General features: G+C 50.3%; 2 protein-coding genes across 4 annotated transcripts in view; one reads left to right on the plus strand and one right to left on the minus strand.

Annotated features, from left to right (window-relative positions):
* TMEM170A (transmembrane protein 170A) overlaps positions 1-12,491 on the minus strand; it is a 382,399-nt gene that overhangs the window by 260,762 nt on the left and 109,146 nt on the right. The window lies entirely within an intron of this gene.
* The window catches only part of DOK4 (docking protein 4), a 30,690-nt gene continuing 22,112 nt past the window's right edge, over positions 3,914-12,491 (plus strand). For both annotated transcript variants that reach the window (XM_063141363.1, XM_063141364.1), the window contains exon 1: positions 3,914-4,032. In XM_063141363.1, the coding sequence (XP_062997433.1) occupies positions 3,967-4,032 (66 nt within the window). In that variant the 5' untranslated portion in view covers positions 3,914-3,966. The remainder of the gene's footprint in view (positions 4,033-12,491) is intronic.

Here is a 12,491-nt window from a genome sequence, read left to right on the forward strand (position 1 = left end):
AAGGAGGAGGGGCCAGGAGGAAGGGGTGTGGCCATCTCGAGAACCCTGGCAGTGGTGGGGTGGTGGTGGATTGGGTGCCCAGACAGGTCAGGGGTCCCAATCCACTGGTTCTGCACTCTGTGATAAAGGTATTCCCCAGCTGTGGATTCTGGGGTTTTATCACCTGGACCCGATCACCTTTGCTTTTGAATATGTCCGGAGTGGCTTCCCTAAGGCCACAGAGTGGCTGCTTCAGGGCTGAGAAGAGATTGGCACAAAGGATTCCCAGGTCCTCTTATGGCCCATGGGGCCCAGTGAGGAAATGGAGATAGCTCAGCTCATCCACGGACTCTGCTGGTGAACAGCAGAAGAGCCCTGATGCTGGATCAGACCAAGGGTCCATCTAGTCCAGCACTCTGTTCACACAGTGGGCAACCAGCCGTCGACCAGGGATGAACAAGGAGGACATGGTGCAACAGCACCCTCCCACCCATGTTCCCCAGCAACTGGTGTATACAGGCATACTGGAGGTAGCACTTAGCCATCAGTGCTAGAACCATTGATTGTCTTCCCCATGAATTTATTTAGCCAGCTTAAAGCCATCCAAATTGGTGGCCATAACGGGTGGCACATTACTGTTTCCCATTACGAACCTGCAGGCTTTATGAAGGCCGGCCAGGTAATCTCCCTTACGGGGTTGCTATTAGGATGAACGAGAAATGGGCCACTTTGCCCATTCTGAGCTGTGTGTGTGTGTGGCTGGGGGGCTGGATGCAGAGAGGGAGACATCGATCAGGCAGTGAGCATAATTAATCCCCCAGTTCCGCCTACGGCATCCTAGACCAGAGCCGGCAATAAAATCCCGGCAGCCGGGGCAAGCATCCAGGATCATCATTGGGGCGTGTGAGTGCAAAGCCCTGCCTTTTGGAGTGCACAGCGGTGTTTGGATGCTTATCAGACTGGAATCCTCACGGGGGCCGACGTGATGCGCTTCCCGGCGGAAGGGGGTGCAGACTCAGCAAGCTGGAGAGGCCTGTGAGTTTCCTGCCAGGCGATGGGCCGTCATCCAGGGCTTAGCTGCCGATGCAGCTCGAGGCTGAGCAGTACGGAAATGGGGAAAGGCTCTTGGCATGGGGGGGGGGGGAGCTTCGGTTGGGCTTTATCTTTAACCCTACTACTCCTTTCCACCCAATTCCAAGGAAGCGGTTTCTTTGCTAAACCGGTGTCTGCTGGCAGTGATGGCTTGGATGAGGACGAACAAATGGAAGCTTCATCCAGATAAGACAGAGGTGCTCTTGGTCAGTCGAAAGGCGGATCAGGGAATAGGGATTCAGCTGGTGCTGGATGGGGTTACACTCCCCCTGAAGACACAGGTCTGCAGCTTGGATGTACTTCTGGATTCAGCCCTGAGCCTGGATGCCCAGGTTTCGGCGGTGGCCAGAAGTGCATTTGCACAGTTAAAGCTAGTGCGCCAGCTGCGCCCGTTCCTAGAGATGTCGGACTTGGCCATGGTGACACATGCTTTAGTTACATCCCGATTGGAATACTGTAACGCGCTCTACGTGGGGCTGCCTTTGAAGAGTGTTCGGAAACTCCAGCTGGTTCAAAGAGCTGCAGCCAGAGTGTTGACCGGGGCTGGTTACAGGGAGCACACAACTCCCCTGTTAAAACAGCTACACTGGCTTCCAGTCTGTTTCCGGGCACAATTCAAAGTGCTGGTTATTACCCATAAAGCCCTCTACGGCTCGGGTCCAGGTTATCTGAAAGACTGTAATCTCCCATATGAGCCTGCCCGTGCTTTGAGATCTTCTGGAGAGGCCTTCCTCTCAGTCCCACCACCATCCCAGGCACGCCTAATGGGTACGCGGGAGAGGGCCTTCTCCGTGGCTGCTCCAAGGCTCTGGAGCTCCCTTCCCAGGGGAGCTAGACTGGCTCCCTCTGTGCTATAGTTTCAGAGGCAGGCAAAAACTTTTTTGTTCCAGCAGGCTTTTGGAACTACTCTAGACCTGTGTTAATATTTTGGATTCCATCCCCCCTTTAATCTGTTACAGGTTTTTTTTTAAAAAAATTACATGTTTTTAATTTTACTGAAGGTTTAATTCTATATTAACTTTTGTAATTTATTTTTATATGTTTGAATTGTAAATGTAATAATAATAATAATAATAATATCATCTTTCAGCAGGGGGAGGGCAAGAAGATTCCCAATCTATTTGCCAATGCAGGTAGAACTCCCTTTCAAACCCTGCCAGTTCAACCTGGCAGGATCCAAACTGTAAAGAGGGGTGCTGGTGTGCCCGGAGTTTGGGGGGCAGGAGCAGTTTGCACAGCCCCATCTCAGTACCCTCTTTGAGCCCTCGTGCCTTCTCCTGAACAGGGCCAGAGTGCTAGGATGAAATGGCGGTTCTTTAGATAAAGGGGAAATCTCGTTGCCTTACTAGGGCTTTGCTTCCTGCTTCTCTTACGCAATAGTAACGGGGTTGCATTACGCGGCCAGAAAGGGACAATTATGTGGTCTATAATGTAAATCTTGCCCTCCTCTCGCTGCTGACAGCCCTGAATGGAACAGCACCCTCTTTCAAATTGAGAAGCTGTAATTACGCCAGCTGCTGCCCACCAGTTGTGTTGGATTACGCCTTCCATCATCCCCAGCCAGTCAGGCCCAGGGACATGGTAGCCACATCCGGAGGGCAGGTGTAGATGTGATTGTTTTGTGCAATTTGAGGTGTGGTGCGAATAGAGGTTTTGGGGGCCCAGGGAAGCTTTAAAAGATGAGCACACGACGCGCAGAAACAATGTGGAAAGAGCCACGAACTTTCGCTTAACATTTTAAATTTCCCTTTAGAGAAATTAAAGCATGTGAAAGGTGTCTTCAGGCGGGCTTTAGGGTTGTTATTATATTTAGGGTTATTAATTAGGGTTATTTATTCATTGCTGAATAGGATTTCAGTGGTTTGGTGCTGCTTATTTCTTTTGTCGTTGTTTTTGTAATTTATTTGTTACATTATAATTACATTTATTTCGTGGATTTTTTATGATTAGCTGCTGGGAGCACCATTCTGTTGGCAGAAAGGCCAGATAATGAATAAATAAATAAATAAATTTGTTGATCTAAAGCAGCCTTTCCCCCACCTGGTGCCCTCCAGAGGTGTTGGACTGCAGCTCCCATCATTCCTAGCCAGCATGACCATTGGCTTGGAATTATGGGAATTGCAGTCTAACACCTCTGGAGGGCACCGAGTTGGGGAAGGCTGATCTGAAGTAACTGTATATGAGACAGGTCTACCGATAACACGCTCCGGAGCTAAGGGTGTTCTGTAAATGTTTCTCCTGCTGATCTACCATCCTCACCTTTCAAGGCCTGGAAGGAGGTCAGATGTTTTACTAGCCAGGCAGAATTAGGAACAGAAAGGCAAGTGAAAGAGTCCCTTTGAAGGCTACCGTTTGAAAGGAGGCTTTAAAAGAAAAAGAAAAAACGGGGAGGAAGGAACCCGCGATCTTTCTGCTCCTTAAGCCTGGCGGAAGCATCTTCTTATGGATGTATGAATTAAAGCGTCTGGTGGGTTAAAAGCTGGGCTGTTCCATTTTTCCACCCCCGACTCCCGTATGAGCCAGCTTGGATTCTCGTGAATGGTTTCGTCGGGAGTGGGGAAAGACGGGAGGGAGGGAGGGAGGGAGGAGTGGACTGGGGGTGGGGGGGCTGGAGCAAGAGAAAGATGCCACAGTCTCTCATCTATCTGTCATTTTTATTTTCTAGCGGACAAGAGGAAGCAGCCGGAGCGCTGGCTATTGCAATGCTGAGGAAGTGGGGAAGCAAAGCAGCGGGCGTGCCGGCAGAAGTCTGAAGACAGGTGAACGGCCTCAGCGGAGGGCGGAGGAGGGACTGTCGCGGCGGCAGCAGCGGTGCCCTCGAGGAGGCGGGCGGAGGACCATCGAGAGCCTCTGGGCTCTGTAGCGGTGGATCCTGGCTGGCGCAGCGGCTGAGCCATGGCTACGAATTTCAACGACATCGTCAAACAGGGATACGTGAAAATGAAGAGCAGGAAACTGGGGGTGAGTGCCAGGCGGGTGCCGCCTTTGCGCGTGGAGGCTTTGTGGAGATGTGAGCAGGTGCGAACTGCGGAAAACCCCCGTGCCTTTTGTGAGCCGGGGTTGGGGGGAGAGGCACACGAACGAAATCTCGCTGGAGCGTCTCTTTCTCCAGTCCTCCTCTCCCTTCCCCTGCCTGTTTGGCTTGGCATCGCTTCCGAACGGACCGTCATTCCTGCCGGCTGTGCCCGGGTGCTGTGGATGTCGGGCCGGCAGAGGTGCTTGTTGCGGGCCGTTTTTTTGGCGTTGCTGTGCAGGATGTGGCATCCCGGGAGTTAATGACCCCGGTGTCGGGGGGGGGGGGGCTTTGCATTTTCAGCTGCGAGGATTTCCTTCCAGGATGCAAGCTGGTTATAGATCCTGACGTGCAGGAAACAAAAAAATACCGCTGTGTGTGTGTGTGTATTAGAGATTCTTTATATACGTTAGTGTAGCATGAATGAACCCTTCCTGCTGCAGGGTCGGTTTGTGGTACCCTCTTTTGGCTGTTTCTGTGGCAACTCCCTTCCCTGGGGACTCCTCTGAGCTTGAGCTTCCAACACAGGCAGAGGGAGACCTTTCATCTCGGCAGGGTTCTGGTGGCGGAGGTGGACGCGCTGGCAGGCTCAGCGGTTTTGTTGCATCGGTCGGTCGTAGGTGCTTTCAATGTACTGGTTTTGGGCGTTTGTTTCAGGCACGTTTTGAATAATTTGGCTCCTTTTGCCCTGGGCCTTTAGAAGAAGCTGGGTTAAGGGCGGAGGAAGAAGAGAAAAAGGAGACGAAGACGGTTGGATGTACGCGCTGAGATTTTCCTCATTCTGTCTGGACCTCTCCGTTGGGGTTTTTATTTATTTATTTTTGTTCTGTCTGGACTTCTCAGGTGCAGAGTCACGTTGTGTCCGCATTCTGGTTGAGCACCTCTGGCCCAGAGGGGCAGGACCAAGGCTGACAGAGCCAGCCCGACTCCAAAGCAGCCTCTCTCTCTCTCTCTCTTTCTCTCTCTCTCTCTCTCTCTCTCTCAATCTCTCTCTCAATCTCTTTCTCTCTCAATCTCTCTCTCCTAAGGTGTGTCTCCCATGGGCCTCTCTGCTGCCCTTGCTTGGAACAGGGGCCCTGGAAGCAAGGGAGAAAACCCCTCCCTTTCTCTTTCCAAGCCAGCTTTCGTTGGCAAGCTTGATCGGACTCCATGCTAGAGACGTTTAGGTTACGCGCAAAGGAAATCCATTGTTTTACGCTCGGAACAAACCTTTATTGAAAATTACGTTAAACCGGACTGCCCCATCCTGGAGCCCTCCAGATGGGTTGGGCTACAACTGCCATCATCTGGGGATGATGGCAGTTGTAGCCCAACCCAGCTGGAAGGCATCAAGTAGGGGAAGGCTACTTTTAAATCCACCTTCTCTATACAAGATTATAATTGTTTTAATTAGATTGTAGGGGATATTGTTACAAGAACAGCTCTTTGAAGGCTGCAGAGGGGCTGGGAGTGGATTTCAAAAGGGCGGAAGTTGTTAGGCCTGAGGTACCTGGGTTCGGTGGATTTGTGTAGGGTGACCGTATGAAAAGGAGGACAGGGTTCCTGTATCTTTAACCATAGTATAGAAAAGGGAATTTCAGCAGGAGTCATTTGCATGCATGCAGCACCTAGTGAAATTTCCTGTTCATCATAACAGTTCAAACGACAGGAGCCCGGCCCTCTTGACCAGATACAAAAGAGGGCAGGGCTCCTGCAGCTTTAACTGTTGCAATGAAGAGGGGATTTTATCAGGTGCTGCAGGCATACAAATGACACCTGCTAAAATTCGACGGTTAAAGATACAGAGCCCTGTCCTCCTTTCCATATGGTCACCCTAGCATTGTCCAAGCGTCTGCCCAGGCCAGCCTTGCAAAATGTTCCTGATTACAGGTCATTCAGGTCTCCCATCTGTCATATCGACAACCAGTGGAGGCTGCTGGCTCTGAGGTCAGTGGGGTGGTGAATCCGCTCCGGGTTCAACCAGAACCAGTCAGAAATCTAAAGGCACTATCTAAGGTGCCCCACTAATATCGGAGCTACCAGCCGGAGCCACCATGCGGTTTGAACAGAGTCTCCGGGACGGATTGGAAGATGGGTCTGTTCTGGGCCAACAGATTGGGAACTTTGAAAAAAAAAACTCTGCCTACCCCTTAGGGTTTCAATAAGATTTACGGCCATTGTTAAGCTGCCTTGAACGTTGGAGAGAATTGCTCCATTGATGGCTGCATTTCTGTTTAATGTCCCACTGCTACAGTATTCCAGTGAGTCTCGAAGCGAGAGGAAAGGTGACCCGGGCAGTCCCAGCTATTGCATTTCTCCCCACTCCTCATTTGCTACTGCAAGGCGTAGCCCAAGATATGAGTTGTGTTGGGGCCCATGCCTGTGAGATCTGAATTTCTGTGTATGTGAAGTTTCTTATTCCACAGAAGCTTTAAAACAGAGGTCTTGAACCCCTTTCAAACTTAGGGCAGAATTCAGAGAAGTCTTGGCAGCACGTTCCAGCAGAGGGTGGGGGCGAAAGCCAAAAGACGCCGTGCCAAAATGCCCCAAATACCAGTTTGCTTTTTTTAAAATTAGGGTGATCCTGTGGAAAGGCAGACAGGGGGCTCCTGTACCTTTAACAGTTGCACAGAAAAGGGAATTTCAGCAGGTGTCATTGTTATGTGTGCAGAGCCTGATAAAGTTCCCTCTTCATCTCAACAGTTAAAGCTGCAGGAGCCCTGCCCTCTTTTGTATCTGTTCAAGAGGGTCAGGCTCCTGCAGCTTTAATGGTTGTGATGAAGAAGCAATTTCACCAAGTGCTGCATATATAATAATGATACCTGCTGAAATTCCCTTTCTTATACAACTGTTAAAGATAGGGGGGGGCTGTCTTCCTTTCCTTAGGATCACCCTACTTAAAGCTCATCCTGCCAGCAGCGAGTCTTAGGAGAGGCCCTTTAACTGTTTAGAATTCAGATGCAGGTGGGGGGGCGGGATGCACAAAAGTCAGGAAACCGCCCAGACAGCTTTGGCTATCGGGCGGTATAAAAATGTAATAAATAAATAATAAAGAAATAAATAAATAAAGCGCAAAATTATTGGCTTTCTGGGAAAGGGGGAGAGGATTTGGGAAGTGGGCGTGGCCTTCTGTCAAACCCAGGAGGGCCGGATTGGGACCCCAGGCTTGGGGTTTTACATCCCTGCTTTAAACATCCCTGTTCTGTACTTCCTTTTTCCTTTCATTTCCATGTTCACAGGGGTGAGAGAATAAAGGCGGGTGTTGTCAGGAGAACCACCTGCTTTGTTGCGGCTCAGATCTTTGTTGCTAGAAACCCGCGGGTCATAGACAAGGCCTTGAGCCCCCTCCCGTACGCCAGGGCATCAGTTGCGACAGCCCTACAGGGCGGGCCTCTGAAATGCTGTTTTAGCAATCTACGTGGGCCGTACTCCTCTGCTTGCCCCTCTCCCGTACGCCACCTGCTCAACTGAAACCTCAAAGGAAGTTCAAGCGTTCGTCAAGAAGCTGCCTGCTGAGTAAATGGCCCCAGATGCACTGAGGAAGGGAGCCTTGCCATGCTGTACTAGAGCCAGCGTGAGTAGTAGTTAGAGCAGCCTTTTCCAATCCGCTACCTGCCAGTGAGTTGGGTTACACCTTCCGTTATCCCCAGCCAGCACGGCTAGTCTAGGTTAGAGCACTGAACATTGGAGGCTGGTGCAGAGCACCATGGAGGGCTCCTTTAGAATTCGGTTCTGATTGAACCTCAGAGTGGATTCACCACCCTACCGACATCAGAGCCACCAGCCTCCACTAGTGTTGAACTAGGGCTGGGATGACTTTGGATCATTGGGACCATCATCGTCATCATCATCGTGGTCATCATCATCATCATTTATTTATTTATTTAAAACATTTATATCCCACCCTATATCAATAAGATCTCAGGGCGGCGTACAGATAAAAGCATACCGTATAAAAACAGCAAATATACCCAGCTAAAAACAAATTAAACCACAAACCAAGTTAAAAACAATATATCATTTAAAAGCAGTAAAATTACTAAAACAGTTAAAACCATGTGCCTGGTGGATTCAACCATTAAAAGCTTTGTTAAAAAGCCACGTTTTCACTTGGCGCTGGAATAAAATCAGCGTTGGTGCCAGTCGGGCCTCCAAGGGGTGGGCATCTTAGTAGTAGCAGCCAGTGAGGGCGGTGTGCTGAGAAGCCAGGAGGCCGCTGCCTTGCAACAGTCCAGCAAGACAGGGGTCAATCTCCCTCACCTTAGGGAGGGACTTATCTGACTGTGTTCGCATGATCGCGGCGTGGTTAACAAACCATTGGTGGCTTGTTCGGCCTGCCACACGTACTGGTGTAATGCACCAGTCGGATTTCCCTCGTTGGCACGGTTTGCTGCATTGACTGAACCTGGGCAGCACGGCATGTTTAATGGGACAGCAACCCTCAAAAAACCCATGGTCTGTTGTTGGGGGTATTTGAGAGTTGCTGACCATCCCAAACAAGCCGTACTGCCTGGGTTCAGATGACACAGCAAGCCAGACCAGTGAGATAATGAATGAAATCCAGTCAGCACAGGGCTACAAGCATGCACGGTGGAGGAAATGAGTGACCGTGGTTTATTTCCCTCACTGTGATTGTGTGAACAGGCCTTCTGTCACTTTCACTCTCTATAACAACTTTCCCCAACATGGCTTCTTCCAGATATCCTAGAATCATAGAATCATAGAATAGCAGAGTTGGAAGGGGCCTACAAGGCCATCGAGTCCAACCCCCTGCTCAGTGCAGGAATCCACCCTAAAGCATCCCAGACAGATGGTTGTCCAGCTGCCTCTTGAAGGCCTCTAGTGTGGGAGAGCCCACAACCTCCCTAGGTAACTGGTTCCATTGTCGTACTGCTCTAACAGTCAGGAAGTTTTTCCTGATGTCCAGCCAGAATCTGGCTTCCTGTAACTTGAGCCCGTTATTCCGTGTCCTGCACTCTGGGAGGATCGAGAAGAGATCCTGGCCCTCCTCTGTGTGACAAGTTGTGTTTTGGTCTACAACTCCTACCATCCCCCAGCCAGCCATGGCTAGCTGGGAATACTGGGAATTGTAGTCCAATACATCTGGAAGGCTGTTCTATAATATTCACATTTTTTCCCGGCACTTTTTCTGTTTTTGCATCAAGGTTGCAAATGTTTATTTTTAAAAGTTGGCACGAAAAATGTACACATGTTTGAGAAGGCAGAAATGAGTGTTCTTTTGGTATGCAACTGCACACAGTTCCCCCAAATATATGTATTTTTTTGAAGGCAGTTTTCCCTTTTTGCATGCCTTCCCTGTAACATACACATTTTCGTATGTGTTTGTCAGTCCGTGAGCTGCTGCGAAAAATTTGGAGATGTTCATAAGCGGAAGGGTAATTGCATTCCCGTTCACATATTAGTGCAAATGAGGTCAGTGCATATTAAAATGTGAAACAAATAAAGCTCTTCTGCATCCCTGCCCCTCCTTGGTCCATGTTAGCACCACCTCCTCAGCGGCCTCAACTATTTATCCAGAAGTTGTAGTTTTCTAGAAGGACATTAGGGTAGCGGGGAACATCTATGCATTAATTACGTTCGATTCTGAGCCCCAGAGGAGGAGGGCAGTGGGGGGAAATATTGGAGAGAGGTGGAAGCCTTTCTGACTCCAGTGGGTTACAGCTTGAGGGCTCCTTCACACCAGACATGTGACTGGTGAGTAGAGTGACCATATGGAAAGGAGGACAGGGCTCCTGTATCTTTAACAGTTGCATAGAAAAAAGAATTCCAACAGGTGCATTTGTAGGCATGCAGCCCCTGGTGAAATTCTCTCTTCATCACAACAGTTAAAGCTGCAGGAGCCCTGCCCCCTTTGTATCTGATCACTCTGGCATAGCTCCTGCAGCTTTGAACTGTTGTGATGAAGAGGGAATTTCACCAGGTGCTGCATGCATACAAATGACACCTGCTGAAATAACCTTTTCAATACAACTGTTAAAGATACAGGAGCCCTGTCCTCCTTTTCATATGGTCACCCTATCTTAGGGGAGGCGCCTCAACCTTTTAGAATTGGGAGGAAGGGCACAAAAAGCCAGGAAACCATCAAATAATTGGTGGTTGCGGAGACGGGGGATGGGGATGGTGTTAGTTCAAGACCCACTGCAAGCAGATGTCCTGTTGGAACCCACGGATCATGGATATAGTTTGTGGTATTTTATGGTGTTTGTAGTGCCTTGGACTGCAAAAAGATCAAACCAGGCCATACTCCAGGAAATAAAGCCAGATTGCTCACTTGAGGGAATGGTATTAAAGGCAAAACTGAAGTACTTTGGCCACATAATGAGAAGACAGGACACCCTGGAGAAGAGGCTGATGCTAGGGAAAGTGGAAGGCAAAAGGAAGAGGGGCCGACCAAGGGCAAGATGGAGGGATGACATTCTGGAGGTGACAGACTTGACCTTGGGGGAGCTGGGGGTGGCAACGGCCGACAGAAAGCTCTGGCGTGGGCTGGTCCATGAAGTCACGAAGAGTCGGAAACGACTGAACGAATAAACAATAACAAATCTAATGTTCTTACCCGTCTCAATCCAGAGGGAGAAGTGGGTAATAAATAAATGAATAAATAAAATTATTATTATTATTATTATTATTATTATTGTTGTTGTTGTTGTTGCCAGCAATTTCTGCTGTCGTAACGGCTTCTTACTGCGATCGCAGAAATTGCCACCAGGTGCAGCCATGATCCGCTGGTTCGTGCATTTGCAGCCCTGCCCTCTTTTGAATCTAGTCACTCTAGCTATACTCCTGCAGATTTGAACTGTTGTGATGAAGAGGGCATTTCACCAGGTGCTGCATGCCCACAAATGACACCCGCTGACATTCCCTTTTCCAAACAACTGTTAAAGATATACGAGCCCCCTGTCCTCCTTTCCGTATGGTCACCCTAATTTAGAACAGACAAAAAGTAAGAACTTCAGACCGTGCATAGTTAACCTATGGCAAGGAAGTTGAATCTCTTTCAGCCCAAGGACTGAATTCTGTTTCAGGGAAGCTCTCAGGGCCCACGGTCCAGCGATGGGCGTGGCCAAAGGAAAAGGGGGAGGGGCCAAGGTACCAGCATGTTTTAGCTTATTAAAGCTCTTTCTGCCAGTAACTAAGGAGAAGCATCTCAACCTTTTAGAATGGGGGTGGGGTGGGGGGTGGAATGCACCGAAGTTGGAAACCACCCCACATTTGGAGAATTGCGGATGTGGCTGTATTGGGACACCGAGATTTGGCTCCTGAGCTAAACATCCTGCACCCCTGACCTATGGAATTGCTTGCTCCGAGACACAGCAGTGGTGGCTAGTGGAGATGGGTTACAAAGGGGATTTTAGAAATGCATGATGGAGCAGGAGGAGGCCTTCATCCTTGGCCGCTAGTCATGATGGCTGAGTGCACCGTCCAGCTTCAGAGGCAATCTGTGTCTCAGGACCAGCTGCTGGGGCCAAAAACAAGAGAGGGTGGTGCCTCTCCCGGAGGGCTTCACAGAGGCATCTGGGTGGCCGTGGGAGCAGTGGAGGCCGATGCCAGTGGGGCGGTGAATCCGCTCCGGGTTTCAGTCAGAACCAGTCTGAACTCTAAAGGAGCTCTCCAGGGTGGCACCTTGGAGAGCTCCTTTAGAGTTCAGACTGAAACCCGGAGCGGATTCACCGCCCCACTGGCATCACAGGCTCGTTGTGCAGCAGTTGGACAACATGGACTTGTATGAACAGGCTTTGGACGGCCCTCCGCGGCCCAGCCTTGAACGAAGCAAGCCGTCTTGTGCAAGGCTCCTGTTTCTGCCGCCCACCAGCTGGAGTGGGCTGCAGGAGACGCACTAGAGCCCAAGTTTCCATTGCAGCCTGGCTCGCTCCAGGGGAACCCGTCAAGCACAGCCCAGGGCACGGTTGCCAAAGCAGAACCCGCCCTCCGTGACTCCTGTGTGACTTCTCCGAGCCCCACGCTGCTGCAGCGACCTCCCACGCCCCCGAGGGCTCTGCTCCAGTTCGAGGAAATTTCGACTGGAGCTCTGGCTTCCGGGGGGGGGGGAACGCGTGGGGGGGGACTTGGCGTTCGTCAGCTGCACAGTGGGGAAGGGAAGCCTTCCAGCTCCCCTGCTCACTGCCGCTGCCGCCTCCTTGTCCTTGTCCTTCTTCGAAAGGGGGGGGGCGTGTGATCTAGATAGAAGGAGAGTTGGTGGGGGGCATTTCAGAAAAGGCAGGGGATCGCTGCAGGCGGTAGCTTGCTGGAGTTTGCCAGGTTTCTCTCTCCTGCCCACCAGTAAGAAAAAAAACTGGGCTAGTCCAACAGGGAGCTTTTCAGCTTCAGTCCAAAACCATCGTAAAAACCCCGCATCTATAATCATAGAAGGGTCTGTGTGTGTGTCTGTGCGTGAGCACCGTAGCAC

Source organism: Elgaria multicarinata, chromosome 14, assembly GCF_023053635.1.
Source record: "Elgaria multicarinata webbii isolate HBS135686 ecotype San Diego chromosome 14, rElgMul1.1.pri, whole genome shotgun sequence".
Taxonomy (NCBI): domain Eukaryota; kingdom Metazoa; phylum Chordata; class Lepidosauria; order Squamata; family Anguidae; genus Elgaria; species Elgaria multicarinata.